Source organism: Malaya genurostris, chromosome 2 (genome assembly GCF_030247185.1).
Source record: "Malaya genurostris strain Urasoe2022 chromosome 2, Malgen_1.1, whole genome shotgun sequence".
NCBI classification, from domain to species: Eukaryota; Metazoa; Arthropoda; class Insecta; order Diptera; family Culicidae; genus Malaya; species Malaya genurostris.
Genome location: NC_080571.1, coordinates 52703948 through 52722854, shown reverse-complemented (window position 1 = coordinate 52722854; position 18907 = coordinate 52703948). Strand labels below are relative to the sequence as shown.

Here is an 18907-nt window from a genome sequence, read left to right as displayed (position 1 = left end):
TTTTCAACAGCATTCATAATGCAAATGGCTGTTATTTCACTTTCAAATGATTATTAATCAGCCCACAACTGTTACCATCATTGAATATAAAGCAGTAGCATATTTTTATTTTATTATGTATCATACTTTTTTCTAAAAGTATTTCAGAACAGTTAAAAGCATTTAATTAATACTTCATATATGTATCCATTTCTACAGTAACGATAATTTCTCGGGATTTGAACCTTTTGGAATACCAAAAATCTGTATGAGCTACTCCTTCTTCACTTACCCATGAAGAAGGGACTGTACTGACCGGTTCCTTGTTGTGTTGATTTTCCTTGTGTGCCAGTCTCTTCCTCTTCAGAGATCTTGAACTGAATCAAAACAATCAGATAGGTCGTAATGGATGAAGCCATCTAAAATGAAAAAAAAAACTAGATTAATTGGAGCTTGTGTATAAAAAAGAGTCTACAAAATGATTACCCCCGTCAGAACGGAAAAGTCGATAGGGAAAAATCCATACGCGTGAAATTCGGGTACGTTACAAGTCATAAAAGCAATCAAGTCGTCTAGCTGTGTAGCGAAAGAATTCAACGAAAAGAAAATTAAAGTCATTGAATTTTTTTTCTCCAAATTCGATTTACCTTGGCCCGATATTCACTGTCGCTGGATTTGGCCTTCGCCAGGAACACACAGTTGATCAACTTTCGCCACTTGTGTCGGACTTTTTCTCCGCTGGTGAACAGCACCCAAAACTCGAGCCCGTGCAGCACCAGAATGCTACCAGCAGCCAGTCCGTGAAGCACCGCTCCCTGGTAGGCAAACTCGGTCCGGATCTGGTTCAGCAGATAGTAGAGCTGCACCGTGATGCTGATGAACGCAGACAGGAGCGAAAATATGGCCTGCTTCCCGAAGCAGTCGTTTATCTTGGTCGCTAGCTGCTGCAGATGTACGGTCACTTGGCCAACCGTTTCGATGGTGTCCGACGAGAGCATGGGACGCACCTTGACCATACTGCCGACCACCGGTGCAACAGGGGTCAGCTTCCGATAGCTCGGTGGGTCCTGGTTACTAAAATCGATCAGACCCAACGGTTTGCATTTCATCTGCTGCTCAATTTCACCTAAATAATTGCTGAAAAACGATACCAAATCGAACAGAAAAGGTTCAATTTTCCGTGGCAGTGGCAAGCAAGTAACGGAACCGGTTGCATACGTACTCTATCGCATTCAGCAACAGAATCGATCGGTTGGACAGGAGCATTATGCTGCCAGCGAACTGGAAACTGAAAATCAACAGACCGACCTGGAAAAGGGAGAAGACGAAAGTGAAAAACCGAGAGGTTTTGTTTCGATTTCGAGGTTGGTTTGCTAGTTGATAAATTCGAAACCAGCAAAGCTCTTACGATGTCTAACAGATTAAGTCATCCGCAGTGATTGCCTCGAAAATGTGTTACTAATCCATGAAAAAACTGAAAGCATCGTATGTTCTAAATATACATTAGCTACATTAAAAAACATTGCAATAATTGACATAGGAAGCACTCAACGTTCGAAGCACTCTAAATCTCCCGTTCATTGATCCAGTCACCAACCCAGTCCACTTTTGGTACATCCGATTAGTTCGCCGTATGAACTCAGAAAACAAAAAAAAAACACACAAATCAGTGTTGTGCTAATTGCTTTGATTTTGGCAGCCCATTTACAACAAAAATACCACTTAGCAAATATTGTACGGTCAGCTAAAAACCTAACCACTATACGAGTCCATTTCCGAAAAATGGGCGACTCTCTGTCCGGTCGTCAACTGTCACCAAATCGAACCGATGCCAGAGCCAGAAACGGGACGATGAATCGGAAACAACGGAGTCTGGTTGGTCATCGCTATCAAATATTTGAACCCACTTACCTTCGGCATACAGAATGCGATCCAATAGAAGAGCGTCCAGATTTCAGACCAATTAACGCCAATCATAAAGTTCAAACCGCACAGTGCACTGCCGCAGGTGACAATGACTGGTGTTCCGGAATGGGTCGCGCCATCCATCGTCGGCAGTCGCGAGAGGAAGATCCGGATGCGGATGCAGGAATGGGAACAAAAAAAAAACATATATGAGAAGAAAAATAAATTCTGTTTCAGATTTTTCCACTCCTACGTACTAGCTATCAGGGTAAACCAGAAAGTTTACGGTTGGCTGGCTATGAACGTTCAAACCACTGAAAAGCAAACAGGATAGCACCCTGTAGCCGGGGATCATGTTTAACCATCAGTGTTCTTGCTTGTTTGTTTTTTATTTTTTCTTCTCAGTTGCGCTTCACCGCCGCTACTTGATAAATGAAACCATAAATAACTGACAACTCTCGATCGGTGAACCGCAAGCTTCGTCTCGAAAGGGGGCGCATCACCCATCGTACGTAGTATCCTTTGATTTCCTTCTTCTAGTTTTACTAAATTTTATTCGCTCTTATTCTGAATAACGTCGTATCGTTTTTTCCCTCGTATTTCAATTGTATTCCCAATAACGCTAGCAAAATCAAAGGTAGCTATGATTCGATCGAACCACATTCGATCGAAAAATCAATACGTCGTTATTCAGAATAAGGGCGAATCGTTGTTCATTCCTTTATTGAGTTTTTGTATGTGTCCCAAAATCGTCACATTCGAAAGAAACGCCATTACGACTGACCACTGGAAATATTGATCCGGTGGGATAATTTCTATCCTGGTTGCCAAAAACAGATTGACTTCTCAAAAGTGTTCAACAATAAATTATCTGAGGGATCATAAACAAAGTTTTGGCTAAAAATCGATATTTTATTAATTATTCTGAGAGTACATACTTCCGAAAATAACTTTTCTTTTGGAAAATATCTTTCTCGAAAAATTTTCAACCGATTTCTATAAACTTTGTTTTAAATTGTACGCTTTTACGTGCTTCGATTGCCTGCAAATTTTCATTGCAAATATTTAACACATAAAAAATCCATATTTTTTTGTTAGTATGATTTTTTTTGTTGGGGAATTGTTTTGGGAGGAAAACGAACAGTTCTTATGCACTACAATACAACTTTATTGAATATTATTTTTCGTTTCCTAAGTTCTGTTTAGGGGAGTTTTCACCGCAAGCATCTGCTCTATACACTCAAGACACTCAAGACACTCAAGACACTCAAGACACTCAAGACACTCAAGACACTCAAGACACTCAAGACACTCAAGACACTCAAGACACTCAAGACACTCAAGACACTCAAGACACTCAAGACACTCAAGACACTCAAGACACTCAAGACACTCAAGACACTCAAGACACTCAAGACACTCAAGACACTTACGACACTCAAGACCAGAGCTTAAAATTGTCACGCATTCTCAATGAAAGAAATCATTCCAACAGTCTCATTTTCAAAGTTTTACTGTCTCATTCGTAAATGACCGACACCAGAACAAACGAAGAGAGACGAAGCATTTTCGTTTTTCATCGAAAAAATGAGAGAGCATAATTGCCAACGTCACTCTTTCCTCTGTTACAAGGCGAAACCAAACTAACGTCTTCAGGTAGCAACAGCAGAATTTTAATTCTCATTCTTTCATCGATGTATTGAAAATATGTGACGCTTGGCTATAAAAAGTGACTAAAATATGGCAAATCGAAGTAATTACATCCCAGAACTTCTTTGGAAACCAAAACTACTACAAATTCGAGCACCAACAGTTAAAACTTATTGTGAAACCTTTTTCTGTCGTTTTCAATTCTCACAGCTTTGGTTAAATATCGACACTGCGTATCAGGCCCGTGCGCAGGAATCATCCATGGGGGGGGGGGGGGGGGGGGTTCAAGGGGAGAGGTGGGTGTCAAAAAGGTGAAAAGGCGCCTCATCCACTATATTGACAATGTAAAACGAATTCTGACAGGCTCGTGCGCAGAAATCATTAAAGCGGGGGGGGGGGGCAAATTATGTCAGTTTGTGAATTGATAAAAAATTGATAAAAAAAATGAATTGTCAAGTTCTTTACACTTTAATAATGTAAGTACTCCATTGTTCATGAAACTTAATTTAAAAAAAAATTCTTCATGGGGGGGGGGGGGGGGGTTAAAACCCCCAAAACTCCCCCTGCGCACGGGCCTGCTGCGTACTATAGGATTTTTACTGAAAACTGCAAATGACTGAAAGGGTAAATGAAAGAAAAAACACAATTTTGAAACTACTGTCCCGTTTATGTAATTGACTGGACATGGATTTCGATCTCACAGTTTGCAAGTGAAGCTGAGAGTGACAGTAATTTCTTGTCATTTTCGTCTATTTTTCAGTCAATGAAAATTACTTTTATTAGCTCTGCTCAAGACACTCAAGACACTCAAGACACTCAGGACATTCAAGACACTCAAGACTCTAGACACTCAAGACACTCAAGACACTCAAGACACTCAAGACACTCAAGACACTCAAGACACTCAAGACACTCAAGACACTCAAGACACTCAAGACACTCAAGACACTCAAGACACTCAAGACACTCAAGACACTCAAGACACTCAAGACACTCAAGAAACTCAAGACACTCAAGACACTCAAGACACTCAAGACACTCAAGACACTCAAGACACTCAAGACACTCAAGACACTCAAGACACTCAAGACACTCAAGACACTCAAGACACTCAAGACACTCAAGACTCTCAAGACACTCAAGACACTCAAGACACTCAAGACACTCAAGACACTCAAGACACTCAAGACACTCAAGACACTCAAGACACTCAAGACACTCAAGACACTCAAGACACTCAAGACACTCAAGACACTCAAGACAATCAAGACACTCAAGACACTCAAGACACTCAAGACACTCAAGACACTCAAGACACTCAAGAAACTCAAGACACTCAAGACACTCAAGACACTCAAGACACTCAAGACACTCAAGACACTCAAGACACTCAAGACACTCAAGACACTCAAGACACTCAAGACACTCAAGACTCTCAAGACACTCAAGACACTCAAGACACTCAAGACACTCAAGACACTCAAGACACTCAAGACACTCAAGACACTCAAGACACTCAAGACACTCAAGACAATCAAGACACTCAAGACACTCAAGACACTCAAGACACTCAAGACACTCAAGACACTCAAGTCACTCAAGACACTCAAGACACTCAAGACACTCAAGGCATTCAAGACACTCAAGTCACTCAAGACACTCAAGACACTCAAGACACTCAAGAAACTCAAGATACTCAAGACACTCGAGACACTCAAGACACTCAAAACACTCAAGACACTCAAGACACTCAAGACACTCAAGACATTCAAGACACTTAAGACACTCAAGACACTCAAGATACTCAAGACACTCGAGACACTCAAGACACTCAAAACACTCAAGACACTCAAGACACTCAAGACACTCAAGACACTCAAGACATTTAAGACACTCAAGTCACTCAAGACACTCGAAACACTCATGATACTCAAGACACTCAAGACATTCAAGATACTTAAGACACTCAAGACACTCAACACACTCAAGACACTTACGACACTCAAGAAACTCAAGACACTCAAGACACTCAAGAAACTCAAGACACTCAAGACACTCAAGACATTCAAGACACTCAAGACACTCAAGACACTCAAGACACTCAAGAAACTCAAGACACTCAAGACACTCAAGACATTCAAGACACTCAAGACACTCAAGACACTCAAGACACTCAAGACACTCAAGGCACTCAAGACACTCATGATACTCAAGACACTCAAGACACTCAAGACACTCAAGACACTCAAGACACTCAAGACACTCAAGACACTCAAGGCACTCAAGACACTCAAAACACTCAAGACACTCAAGACACTAAAGACACTCAAGACATTCAAGACACTTAAGACACTCAAGACACTCAAGACACGCTTAAGACACTCAAGACATTCAAGGCACTCAAGACACTCAAGACATTTAAGACACTCAAGACACTCAAGACACTCAAAACACTCATGATACTCAAGACACTCAAGACATTCAAGATACTTGAGACACTCAAGACACTCAACACACTCAAGACACTCAAGACACTTACGACACTCAAGAAACTCAAGACACTCAAGACACTCAAGAAACTCAAGACACTCAAGACACTCAAGATATTCAAGACACTCAAGACACTCAAGACACTCAAGACACTCAAGACACTCAAGACACTCAAGGCACTCAAGACACTCATGATACTCAAGACACTCAAGACACTCAAGAAACTCAAGACACTCAAGACACTCAAGGCACTCCAGACACTCATGATACTCAAGACACTCAAGGCACTCAAGACACTCAAGACACTCAAGACACTCAAGACACTCAAGACACTCAAGACACTCAAGACACTCAAGACACTCAAGACACTCAATACACTCAAGACACTCAAGACACTCAAGACACTCAAGACACTCACGACACTCAAGACACTCAAGACACTCAAGACACTCAAGACACTAAAGACACTCAAGTCACTCAAGACACTCAAGACACTCAAGGCACTCAAGACATTCGAAAGATTCAAGAAAATCGAGACACTCAAGACACTCAAGACACTCAAATACACATACATACAAGATTACAAGACTTCAATCCGGGTAGGTGTAAATAGCAAACAAAGATCAAAATAATAACAAATTTTACAATCATATCTTGGATTGATGTTTCTGTACTGTCATAGCGATACTTGATATTACAATGACAATGACAGAAATGAATATTTTGTTGCTATTTTCTCACGCAGGCTTTGTTATGATTTTCGATATTTTAACTCTTATTTCAAATTAATCATTTTAATTTCTACCATGTTTTAATAACAGATTTTGTTATTATTTTGCACATCACTTCTACCCGGGAAGAGTACAAGAGTACAAGAGTACAAGAGTACAAGAGTACAAGAATACAAGAGTACAAGAGTACAAGAGTACAAGAGTACAAGAGTACAAGAGTACAAGAGTACAAGAGTACAAGAGTACAAGAGTACAAGAGTACAAGAGTACAAGAGTACAAGAGTACAAGAGTACAAGAGTACAAGAGTACAAGAGTACAAGAGTACAAGAGTACAAGAGTACAAGAGTACAAGAGTACAAGAGTACAAGAGTACAAGAGTACAAGAGTACAAGAGTACAAGAGTACAAGAGTACAAGAGTACAAGAGTACAAGAGTACAAGAGTACAATAGTACAAGAGTACAAGAGTACAAGAGTACAAGAGTACAAGAGTACAAGAGTACAAGAGTACAAGAGTACAAGAGTACAAGAGTACAAGAGTACAAGAGTACAAGAGTACAAGAGTACAAGAGTACAAGAGTACAAGAGTACAAGAGTACAATAGTACAAGAGTACAAGAGTACAAGAGTACAAGAGTACAAGAGTACAAGAGTACAAGAGTACAAGAGTACAAGAGTACAAGAGTACAAGAGTACAAGAGTACAAGAGTACAAGAGTACAAGAGTACAAGAGTACAAGAGTACAAGAGTACAAGAGTACAAGAGTACAAGAGTACAAGAGTACAAGAGTACAAGAGTACAAGAGTACAAGAGTACAAGAGTCCAAGAGTCCAAGAGTCCAAGAGTCCAAGAGTCCAAGACTCCAAGTCTCCAATAATTCTAGAGCCCAGTTTTCCAAGAGTTCAATATTGTTGTCAAAATTTAAGAATATTTGAAACCGCTTCTCGCAGAGTTGCTTTAAATTGAAGAGCTGAAAACTTCAGAAACTTGTGTTAATAAATAAGTTTATTTAATTTCTGAGAGTCATCCGTTCCACTTGTTCTCAAATCGAGCTTACATCTACAGGGTGATTTTTTGGCTAGTATCTTTATGGCGATTAGGAAATTAAGAGATCGTATTTTTTTATCGAAAAATTGTGTTCATCCAAGAAGCTCATTTCTGGTTGAATGGATACGTTAACAAGCAAAAAGTGCCGCATCTGGAGTGAAGACCAGTCAGAAGCATTGCAAGAGCTACCACGGCGACGATGGGCGGAACGTTATTGTGAATGGTGAGCACTTCCGTGTGATGATTGATGATTTCTTTTGTCCAAAAATGAAAGAATTGGACATACCTGGCATGTGGTTTCAACAAGACGGTGCCACATCCCAAGCGGCACGCGAAACAATTACCAAATTGAGAGCCGCCTTCGGTGAACAGTTTATCTCACGTAATCGGCTTATCAATTTAGGCGGCCAATCTTGTGATTTAAAGCCTGTGGAAAATTTTTTCAAGCATTAAATTATATTGATCGTTCTATCGATTCAAATAACGATTTCATCAATTTTCCCAAATTTGTTGTGTTCACTTTTTATTTTCACGTCCAATGAGCTAACAGTGAAGTAAGTAAAATATTCCCAGTACTTTTTTCCGCAGATCCGCAGAAAAGATGTTATGTTAAAACTTCGATAAATAACTTAATCTTAATGTGTATTTTCACGAAACTAGATAAACTTACCTAAAGATGCTAGAATAGTATAGCGTTTTACTTTAGAGTTTGGTTCCATGAAACAGATGCCCAGCTGGTTGCGTAGCTTCTCATCGCATAGCTCGATCGTACTCAGAATGTCTAAGGAAAGTGCCCGGTTTTGAAGAGCGCATGCTATTGCATATACGTACGCAAACGAGTTCGGCAGAAACTGGATGAGAGAAATTAATGCATTTTATTAGTTTTCAGTTAATATTGATATCTAAAAATTGTTCGCTTGACTGGCTTAAATTTTGAAATTGTCCGAACAACAATTTTTAAAGTTGCAATAAAACACAAGTTCTAAAATTTAAAAGAATTTTTTCTGCTTTGGAACCCTATCTTAACCCTAAAACTCTCTTGTGGGGTATATTTCTACACAAACGCTACTTCAACCCTTTCGTTATTTGGTTACGGCTTACTATAACCATAGTTAAGCCTTACAATAATTCAAACTGATGTTTAGTCTTCAATTTACACAGGTGTATTATTTTAATTTCACTTAACCGGTTGAGCACTTAACCTTTTTAAATTGCCTTAGGGTAGAAATGTACCCCCTGAGAGCATTTACGTTAGTGTTTTGTTGAAAGCTAAAAATATGGAAATTTGATCATACATTTTTTTGTGAGCATAATATCTAATCATAGTAAGCGATAAAAATGTAAATGATATCATTTGCCACAACATTGCTGAATATAAGCCATATCTATCTTGTATATAGAAGTAAACATTTATAAAAATATTATAGAATAGTGTTTAATAGCTTGCACACCAATGTTTAATAGCTTGCAACATTTGATTTCGTCGTCTGCAGCCCATCTTCTTATGTTTTACCTAAGTAATATACACCTACATATGGCACCAAAAACTACTTACATTTGTTGCTCACAAATAAAACGGAATAAATACACTTCTTAACTGGTTGGGAATACACTTATGATTCATCCAAAAACAATTTCAAAACTCTTACGATAGCCCAAAATATTTAGGAAATTGTTTTATAAAAAAAATTAAAACTTACAAAGCTTAATAATTTTAGACAGATTTCAATTCTGAAATAGAAATTCACCCCAAAGAGCGTTTACGTTTTTTTGAATCTGCTATAACAAAATGCATCCACCATATATAACAGAACTTTTTGTGTGCTTTGAAAATTACATACCTCAAAATGAATGAAATATAAAACAAAAATATTGGCAACGACTGGGACTTGAACCGAGAATCGTTAGATCACAAAGAACGTCCGTGTATCGATTAAGTCACGGAACAGAAAAACTCACAAAGTCGCAATAATTAGCCGCTGATGTGATGGCACCAAGTGGAAATTGCAAGAGAAGTATGTGAAACTCAATCAGTAAACGGAAAATACAGTTGGTAGACAGAAAAATGCGTTTTGTCTATTCTAAAGTTGACCCTGCATGGATAATTAATTGGGAACAAACCGGAAAATTATGTTATATTGAATGGAAATTATAGATTGTATAGATTTTCTTCGTCACTGTTTCAGTCAACATAGAAATTACATTTAATTTTCAGATATTTTTACTGTTTGTGTTAAAAAGATAAATTGATAGATTAGGGTAATAAAAAAAAATCTCTAAAAGTATCTTCAAGTGGCATTGTTTGTTGAGGTAAACTGGAGATTTGAGGAATTCGCATCTTAGAATCAACTCAATGAAACGAATCATTCTTCATATGTGTACTGCGTACATTTTTTTCTGATGTGATGACATGAATGTGTTGGAAAAATCAAAATTTCGAAAATCGCAAATGAAATTTTTCACGAGTAGTTTTCAGACAAAAACATCATCAATCAGCAAACTCACTGCAGAAAAGTTCAAAACTGATTTTTTGCAAACGCGATTCACATGGTAAAAAGTTCTCTAGCGAACATTCTCCTCGATGAATATAAGAAAAAAGTTCGCACTTTGAATATATCTGATATGATTCTAAAACAGAAGATTTTGGGGAAAGGAATTTTCATAGCCGTTGTATCTCGATCCTTTGCAGAATACATGATGAATAAATTTACCGATGAACAGAAACTGAACCTTTCTGAAAATTGATGGTGGTTGATAAGTGGAATGTATTCGAAATTGATTCGACAGTACCGTGGTGGTGGAGTAATACGATCAATAGAAGCAGCAAGTGCTGTGATTATTAAAAATGGTATTGATAGAAAAAAAAACATTGATAAAAACGTGCTTAATCCACCTAGCAGTGAGATGATACCTCTTTTTATCAATCCGCATGTGTTTTTTGCATGAATATTATTCGGTGTTTCAGTTTTCAAGACATTATTCTAATGTCCACCGTCGTTTTAAGAGGCAATTTGAGATTTTAATCATTCATTACTCTGTAATGTCGAAACTGCAAATCGGATCGAATGTGAATGTAAAAGTGTAACAATCGATTAAACATTCCATGATATGTAGAAGTAATTTCCACTTTAGAGTTCAGGGTAATTTAAGGTACTTCCAGAGCCGGTATTCAGGAACCAGCTTAACCTAAACCAATTCATATGGCCATATGACAAATAAATTGCAATATTTTTGAGTCTAACTTTAAAGCTTTTCGGGATTGTCATTTTCTATATCGCTTTGAATTTTAAAAATTCATCATCCTACAATTCCAGAATCGGAAGCCAGAATTGGATATAATTGGATTTATTTTAATTTGAACTTTTGTTTTTGAAATTCGGTCTGGCTTTTTTTGAGAAAACGGTTGAGCTTTGAGAAACGATTCGCTACTGGAATCGGAATTCGAAATTCGGTGTAGCCGAAGTCAGACAAATTCACCTGAGTAGCTGTATAGTTTACATTTGTTTCAAAATGTTTGAAAATCAATGAAGACATTTTTGAGGAATCGTAGCACGAATTAAATTTTTGGGTGCCTTCCGAAGTGAAATAAGTTTATTTGGTTATCGACTATCCAAATCTGCTAACCCGATAAACCTGATTAATTTATGTGAAATAGACATTTTTATACTAATCACCCAGTATCTCCGAAACCGGAAGTTGGATCTGACTGAAAAGCAAGATGTTTTATGGGATCTTATTAATTTTCATTTGAATCTTAGATGATTCTTAGAATTCATTTGAATCTTAGATCGGTTCAGCCATCTACGAGACAAATTAGTTACACAGTTTTAATTTCGTTTCACATATCATCCTGTAGTTCCGGAACCAGAGGTCGGAAGCAAACATAATTCAGGAACCTTGTGTGGGAGTATACGACTTTTCATATGAATCTGAGTTTGTAGAAAACGGTTGAGTCATCTCCGAAAAAAATTGAGTTAAATTATTTGTCACACACGCATTTGCTGATCTCGACGAACTGATTCGAATGGTATATGGCAGATATGTTCTTCCAGCATTTATTGCTGTAAGTAGTTTAAATCGATATAATTATGGAATTGCTTTCAACTCGAAAATTCTGCCATCATCTTTTTTACGTATGTCATGTTCGAACGATTATGTTGCCAAAAACGAACCGTGCTAAAATCGGTCCGAGGCAAAATATCATGCTGTACTCAGTCTTTTGGGTACTTAGAAACAAATGTATTTAACAGTATAAAAAAGATTGTGTTTTATGTTGCTTCCAAGCATTTCTTTGCCAAACAGCGCTCAAAACTTCTACTGCTGGAATAGGGGAAGTCGCTTACACAAAAATTTCGATATCTCCGTTAAAAATGGACGGATTTTAACAATCTATGGCTTGTTGGATAGGTATTACCGTGCGGAATCTAAGTCAGAAAATATATTCGGTCAATTGTGACAGATACTGTCAAAAAACTGAAAATTTTGACATAAAACTTCGTATAACTCAAAAAGTAAAAACACACGGACATTTGCTCAGTTCGTCGAGTTGAATCGATTGGTATATGACATTCGGCCCTCCGGCCCTCAGAAATTTTTTCTAAAGTTTGAGCGAATTCTATGTCTATTTTTTATATTTATAAAAAAGGTAAAAATAATCGCAAAGCGTATTATGCAGGTGATTGAAAAAAGAATTGAAGGCAATTTACGCGGAAGTGACAGGAGCGCAGACTATCGCTACACCAATTAAAATGCTCCATTCAAACGCTGCGTCTGCTGTGTGTTTCGGACATGCACAATGCTGCACTCCTGTTACTTCTGTATACAAAATTCTTGTTAAATGGCGTTTTATTTTGTATTAATCTAAATAATGTTCATAACCAGCTGTAATTTAAACATATTCACGTCATCGTCTGTGAGTTTCTCATTCATTTGGCTTCTTTAATATATGGAATGTGAAAAAAAATGGTTTTTCATATTGAACACACTGCGTTTATCAAAAATATCGCAGTGGTAAGGTCTCAGTTGCGAATTTGTCCAGCAGAGATATGTTTATTGATAAAAATATAATGATTCAATCTTGCACGAATCACTTCGGTGCCGAACTGAGGCGTTGTGTAAATTCAGCATCGAGATATCATCGGAGGCTTTTTCCCTTTCGATTATCAGTTCTATAGGTGAAAATTCGTCATCCAAGTTTCGCTGACATAAAAAATCACGTGTGAACTTCGAGGTCAGAGTATTGTGGATGCTTGTTTCATGAATGAAAATCTCAAACCGATTTTGTCCTGTACCATTCGACTCAGCTAAGCAAATGTGTATGTATATATATATATATATATATATATATATATATATATATATATATATATATATATATATATATATATATATATATATATATATATATATATATATATATATATATATATATATATATATATATATATATATATAGATATATATATATATATATATATATATATATATATATATATATATATATATATATATATATATATATATATATATATATATATATATATATATATGTGTGTGTGTGTGTGTGTGTTTATTTGTGTCACTTTTCTCGGAGATGGCTTAACCGATTTTCACAAACTTTGAATCATATAAAAGGTTTTATTGTCCCATACAAAGTTCCTGAATTTTATTTGGATCTAACTCCCGGATCCTGAATTACAGGGTGATATGCATACATTATGTGAAAATAATGTCATTCGCTTTTCTCGGGGATGGAAGTTCTTAAGATGCCATAAGAATATCCCTATTTTCATTCGGATCGAACTTCTGGTTCCGAAGGTAGAGTGAATACTTTGTTCATAAGCTACCTCTTTATATTGGCTAGTGATTTTCTCTAGTTTGCAGACCATGAGACTCTGTAACCAAATAAACTATTGATAGTCCCATAAATGATTTGCTGAGTTTGATCCCAGTCCGACCATCAGTACATTTTTTTCCAAAATTCAAATCGTCATAGAGAATCGTAAATGTGTAAGTCATATTAGTGCATGGTTGAATGAACCGAATGTCACTATGCCGATATCCAGCTTTCGGTTCCGAAAGTACCGACAATAATAATCAAATATGATAAAATGGAGCTCACTTCACCTTCTCACATATGATTGAATAGATTTTCACTAATTTAAATTCAAATGTAGTGTATCAATGTAGTAGTATTATGTAACAGAAATCTTCAAAACTATTTTCTGAACTTTTTTAAATTGTAGTATTACGTATGTAGAAAATAAGAAAGGCAACATTACACCACTAGGTAGATTAAAAGAGGTTTTTTGTGATAAACCCGATTTCACCGTTCCCTTTTTTCAATGAGAAAAATGAGATTTACACGACATGTTCTTAATACTAATTTGAAACGTAAATTTTTATAGAAAACCATCACTGTAATCCATTGATTTTGTGATGAATAAGACTGTATCCATCAATTAATACTCAGTTTGATTGTTGATATATATTGAAAAATACACAACTGTAAAGTAACTTTAAATTCAATTTTCTGCTTCAAATATGACTTCAAATTTACAAAATATTTTTATCTGTATGTTCGATCGTATGGGAATCGATAAAAATTAAACCAAGTTTAATACTTACGTTTATACTGTCGATGTAATTTTATCACGCAGGTGAAGCAATAAATTATACTTTTGATCATCTCACCCGACCGACAAAAGAGACACAATAAAAAATTTCACATGTCATTACCCAGCGGGGCCTGATTGTGAACTAGACTGACGAATGGGCGTGGAATTATTGATCTTGAACTGAACCATTATTTGTATTTCTGTGTTACAAGTAGTTCTAAGATACGATTTTTGCTCAGTTATCAGTTTCGGAGTTCCAACAATCTGTGGAAAAGTTTATGAGAATGCATCGTTCCTGTTTGAAATTCAGTCTTGAGTCGACTAGGTTTCTGCGTTCGGGTAAAACAAATAGTTTTTCATACTGAAGATGGGTGCAAAGTTTCAAACGAATTGGAGCAAGTCAAACTTGATTTTGAGATCTTTTCTGTTGTTAATTCTTAGTACATATTGCACAATCGTCATTTAAAGGAATTCCACCGTCACACCTTCAATATATAGTGCAGTCGCACTCTACTTCATGAAGACTACTCAAAGAACTATAAAGCTACTTAAGAGGGCATGCAGTGCCCCTACATTGTCAAAAGTTTTCAAATCCATTTCTGCACAATCGAAATCTATAATGTTATAATATCGGGTTTTAAAGATGTTGAATTTTATTTAATCGGAACAATATGGAATAGAATTTAAAAAATATTCAATGGATAATGTACACTTACGGTTTATATCTAAAAACTACAGAGACACGTTTTTCATTAAACCAAAAGTATTACAGTGCTCCTAACTTTATCGTTCCATCAAAGTAATTGTTTTAAAAAAAACTTCAGTTATTTCGGCTGCTGTACCAGTTTTGAAACAATTTGCATTGCAGTATTGCTTCGGTAATTAAAAACCTGTGCCACCGTTCTGTAACTTATTGAACCGAAACAATTCGACCAAACTTCCAGTTTGAGTGTCGTTTTCCACGGAGTCCGAAACGTTCTCGTGGCTCACCTTCCAACTTTTACTCATAAAATCAGCTATTTCACCGAACAAAAGCAAAAAAAAAGCAAGCACCCCATCAAATGTCACCCAATGTCCGACCCATCACGTGCGGTCCAATCACCTGAATCCAGTTGGCAGCGGCGGAGATTTCCGATGCACCTCCGCTCCGCCAGAAGATGCTCGCCATGGTGAAGTGGTAGAACAGCAGTGCCGCGAACGTGGGCAACAGATGACCGGCCTGACCGGTGCGGGTTTTTCCCGAAACGGTTCCGGCATCCAGTGGATACGGACAGAGACCGAAAAGTTTCGATAGGTAATAAAAAGGTTTTATCGGTAGCATAGCGAACGTTCGTAGTTGTAGTAGTAATAGTTGCACCAGTTTTATGTCTCCAGGCGATTTCCGGCAAATTGCAATCAGTGCGGCAGCAGTATGAAAAAAAAAAGAACACACGCAAGTCTTTCCTGCACTAAACTGAGGCTCTCGATGGGAACCCGTACTGACCGATGCAGCTGACCAGTGAAAGGTATTTTTCCTACGTTGAAAACGTATCGCTTGATGTCCCGGACGACCACGGTTTCGACACTCGAACCACTTGAACAGGAAACTATAAACCGAATACCGCAACGACGGTCACTCCGAAACTGCAGGACAGTTTCGTTTGAAGGCTGCGATGGAATTGAAATCCACAGTAAAACTTTGGTTGTGCTTCAGCTGCGGACCAGTGTTTGGGAAATTTCCAGACCGAGGGCAATTACCAGTAAAAGGATAAGTAATGCACGACCATCGTTTACATCAGAGTTCCGGTCGGCTGGATTGTGTGATTTCATATTACACATTTAGGTAATTGCAGCCCTAATGGAGTGATTGCGACAAAACTCGTTTTTGATTGATTCCATTCACTGACAATGGGCGTTAATTACGTGGAGAAAAGTTAAGTAATATCTCAGAACAAAACGGATATAGTACTATGTTTTGATTCCAAGTATGGCTTCCGATTTCGATGGATAGTTTTCTCACTTGAAACTTCCGGGTAGAATAAATCAATCTCATTAAGTAGTAAACGAAATACGGATCTTTTCAGAATAAAAGAGAGAGCTAGTAGCATTCAGAAGAAAGATTTTTCCGCGTATTTTACGTACCTAACTATTTTACTAGTACTGTTGAATTGCATCATGGTTAATAATTTGTCCCAAAAAAGGAAAAAATGCATTTACTGACATGATTTTGCGTACACTCTTGAACTTTCTAAACTAACTGCGCTTACGGACAGTTCCTGATAGACGACTTCGGTCAAGATGTCCGTAGACTACAATTACATCCGGTGGCTCAGCGCCAAAATTACTTGATACTACTGAAGAGTATCCTCTCGAACAGGAAGCACATCTGTCTATTTTTATTAGTATTGTTCAATTTATCCGAAGCTCTACACACCTTTATTGTAATTAAGTAGAGTAAAACGTTTCCGAATAAACGCGAAATCGAAAAGTGAACCTGTCATTATTTATTCGATGATCAATTCAATTCATTTAACCAGATTTTTTGTTATTGAGGATCTAATACTATACACTGAAGTCTTTTTTTTATGCGAGTTTACGTACTGCATAAAAAAACCGCATAGCTCTGAAAATTCGCATAAAAAAAACCGCATAACTCCGAAACTACGCATAAAAAACCGCATAACTCTGAAATTTCGCTTAAAAAAACGCAGAAAGGACACCGCATAACTCTAAAAATTCGCGTAAAAACCGCATAGCTCTGAAAATTCGCATAAAAAAGTCGGATAAAAAAGAATCGCATAAAAAAAGACCGCATAAAAAAGACCTTAGTTTACTAAGAAGTTCCGACATTACAGGGTCCGGCACTCGAAGTGTAACCAATTAAAAAGGCCATAAATTCAGTTTGGAAAATTACTTTTACTTAATTCAAAGTACAAAATGTGTAAAAATAATACAAAATTCAGAATCAATTCACTTTTGCTCGATATGACCACCTTTTGCCTTGACTATGGCCTTGAGACGGTCAAAAAACGAATCGCAAGCTGCCCGAATGTGACTTGCAGGTGTATTTTGTCCCACTCGCGGACAATAACTTTTTTCAGCGCCTCGAGACTGGTGTATCTTTTAGTTCGGACTTTGCTCTCCAAAATGGCCCAAAGAGAATAATCCATTGGATTCGCATCTGGTGAATTCGAGAGCCATTGTGTGGACGTGATGAAGTTCGGAACGTTGTTTTTCAGCCATTCTTGGTTCACTCGAGCTTTGTGAGACGGTGCCGAGTCCTGCTGAAACGTCCATGGTCTGCCACCGAAATGTTTGTCTGCCCACGGCTTCAAAGCAACCTCCAGAATATTTTCCCGATAATATGTCGCATTTACCTTGACGCCAGGCTCGAAGGTCTGAAGTTGGTTACACTTCGAGTGCCGGACCCTGTATAATTGTTTAGTAGTTAAACAAATAAGCGTGTCTACACAGTTCAAAATTCGGATTTTTTTTCTTGATTTCATTATTTGAATATTTTGATTTAGCTCAAATTTTGCACTTGCAGGTCCAGAAAAAACAATTTGAATAATTAGTTCACAATTTTGACCCTAGCTTTTTTTTCAGAGAGACCTAAGATAAAAATCCTTGAAAATATTGACAAACATATATCCCTTAAACGGTTCGTCTGGCTAACCTGGTTTTCGATAATTACAGGAGCTATACGAAGATATTGTATGAAAAGCTGTTTTAATTTTAAAGTATTTCGAAAACCGAATTCGATTATTACAAAAAGATGTTTTTGCGTTCCTCATATAGTTAAGCAATCACTACGAAAACCGACTTACGAACCGAGACCCAGTATTGTTTGGATCAGACTTTCGGGTCCGGAATTATGGTGTAAAATCTGCAGAAAAATTAGAATATGTGTACTAACTTTTCTCGGAGATGACTGAACCAATCTTCACAAAATTAGATTCAAATGGAAGTTCTTATGAGAAAATTCCTAAGTTTCATTTTGATCAGACTTTCGGTTCCGGCATTACAAAGTGATTAGTGTCAATATTTCAATTTTAAACTGCTTACTCATTTTCCTCAGTGATGGCTTGACCGATTTTCACAAACTTAGATTCATACGAATGATCTTGTCTGAATTTCACCTGGATCTAATTTTCGGTTCAAGAATCACATTAATTACATAGTGTTGCACATTTCAAGCAACTATGCAGAGCAGTTGTTGCAAAATACAGAAAAATGTAATTGCTGGGGGTTCAAATCAGTTCCAATCGATAGGCCTTGTCAGTTGATGGCCAAACGTATCCATTTCGGCTATACCAGTCTCCGGCTTCCGGTTCCGAAAGCACCGGAAATAGTGGTTACTAACTCTAAAATGAAACGAACTCACTTTACCCATCGATGGCTTGGTCGATTATTACAAACTAAGGTTCAAATGAACGGTCTTATGATTCCATTCGGAACTTCTGAATTTCATCCGGATTTTTTTTCTGGTTGCAGTATTACAAGCTGATGAG

The 18907-nt window shown here is 37.3% G+C and overlaps 2 protein-coding genes across 6 annotated transcripts in view; one reads left to right on the top strand and one right to left on the bottom strand.

The window, feature by feature from the left end:
• The window catches only part of LOC131427355 (dipeptidase 1), a 715435-nt gene that overhangs the window by 125222 nt on the left and 571306 nt on the right, over positions 1-18907 (top strand). The window lies entirely within an intron of this gene.
• LOC131427356 (putative gustatory receptor 2a) lies at positions 157-16817 on the bottom strand. The gene is made up of 7 exons (XM_058590477.1): positions 15520-16817; positions 8471-8651; positions 1891-1997; positions 1202-1287; positions 627-1116; positions 466-555; positions 157-398 (listed from the first exon to the last, which is right to left on the bottom strand). The coding sequence occupies exons 1-7, from the start codon at positions 15736-15738 to the stop codon at positions 264-266; spliced, it is 1308 nt and encodes a 435-aa protein (XP_058446460.1). The 5' UTR covers positions 15739-16817; the 3' UTR covers positions 157-263.

What these genes read in the sequence shown, in the direction of transcription:
- LOC131427356 (XM_058590477.1), bottom strand. Translation starts at nt 15,738, where the DNA reads ATGCTACCGATAAAACCTTTTTATTACCTATCGAAACTTTTCGGTCTC. An exon ending in CCGCTGCCAACTGGATTCAG is followed by an intron (nt 8,652 to 15,519) that starts GTGATTGGACCG and finishes TCTCTCATCCAG; the next exon opens with TTTCTGCCGAACTCGTTTGC. An exon ending in TACTATTCTAGCATCTTTAG is followed by an intron (nt 1,998 to 8,470) that starts GTAAGTTTATCT and finishes CCGGAACACCAG; the next exon opens with TCATTGTCACCTGCGGCAGT.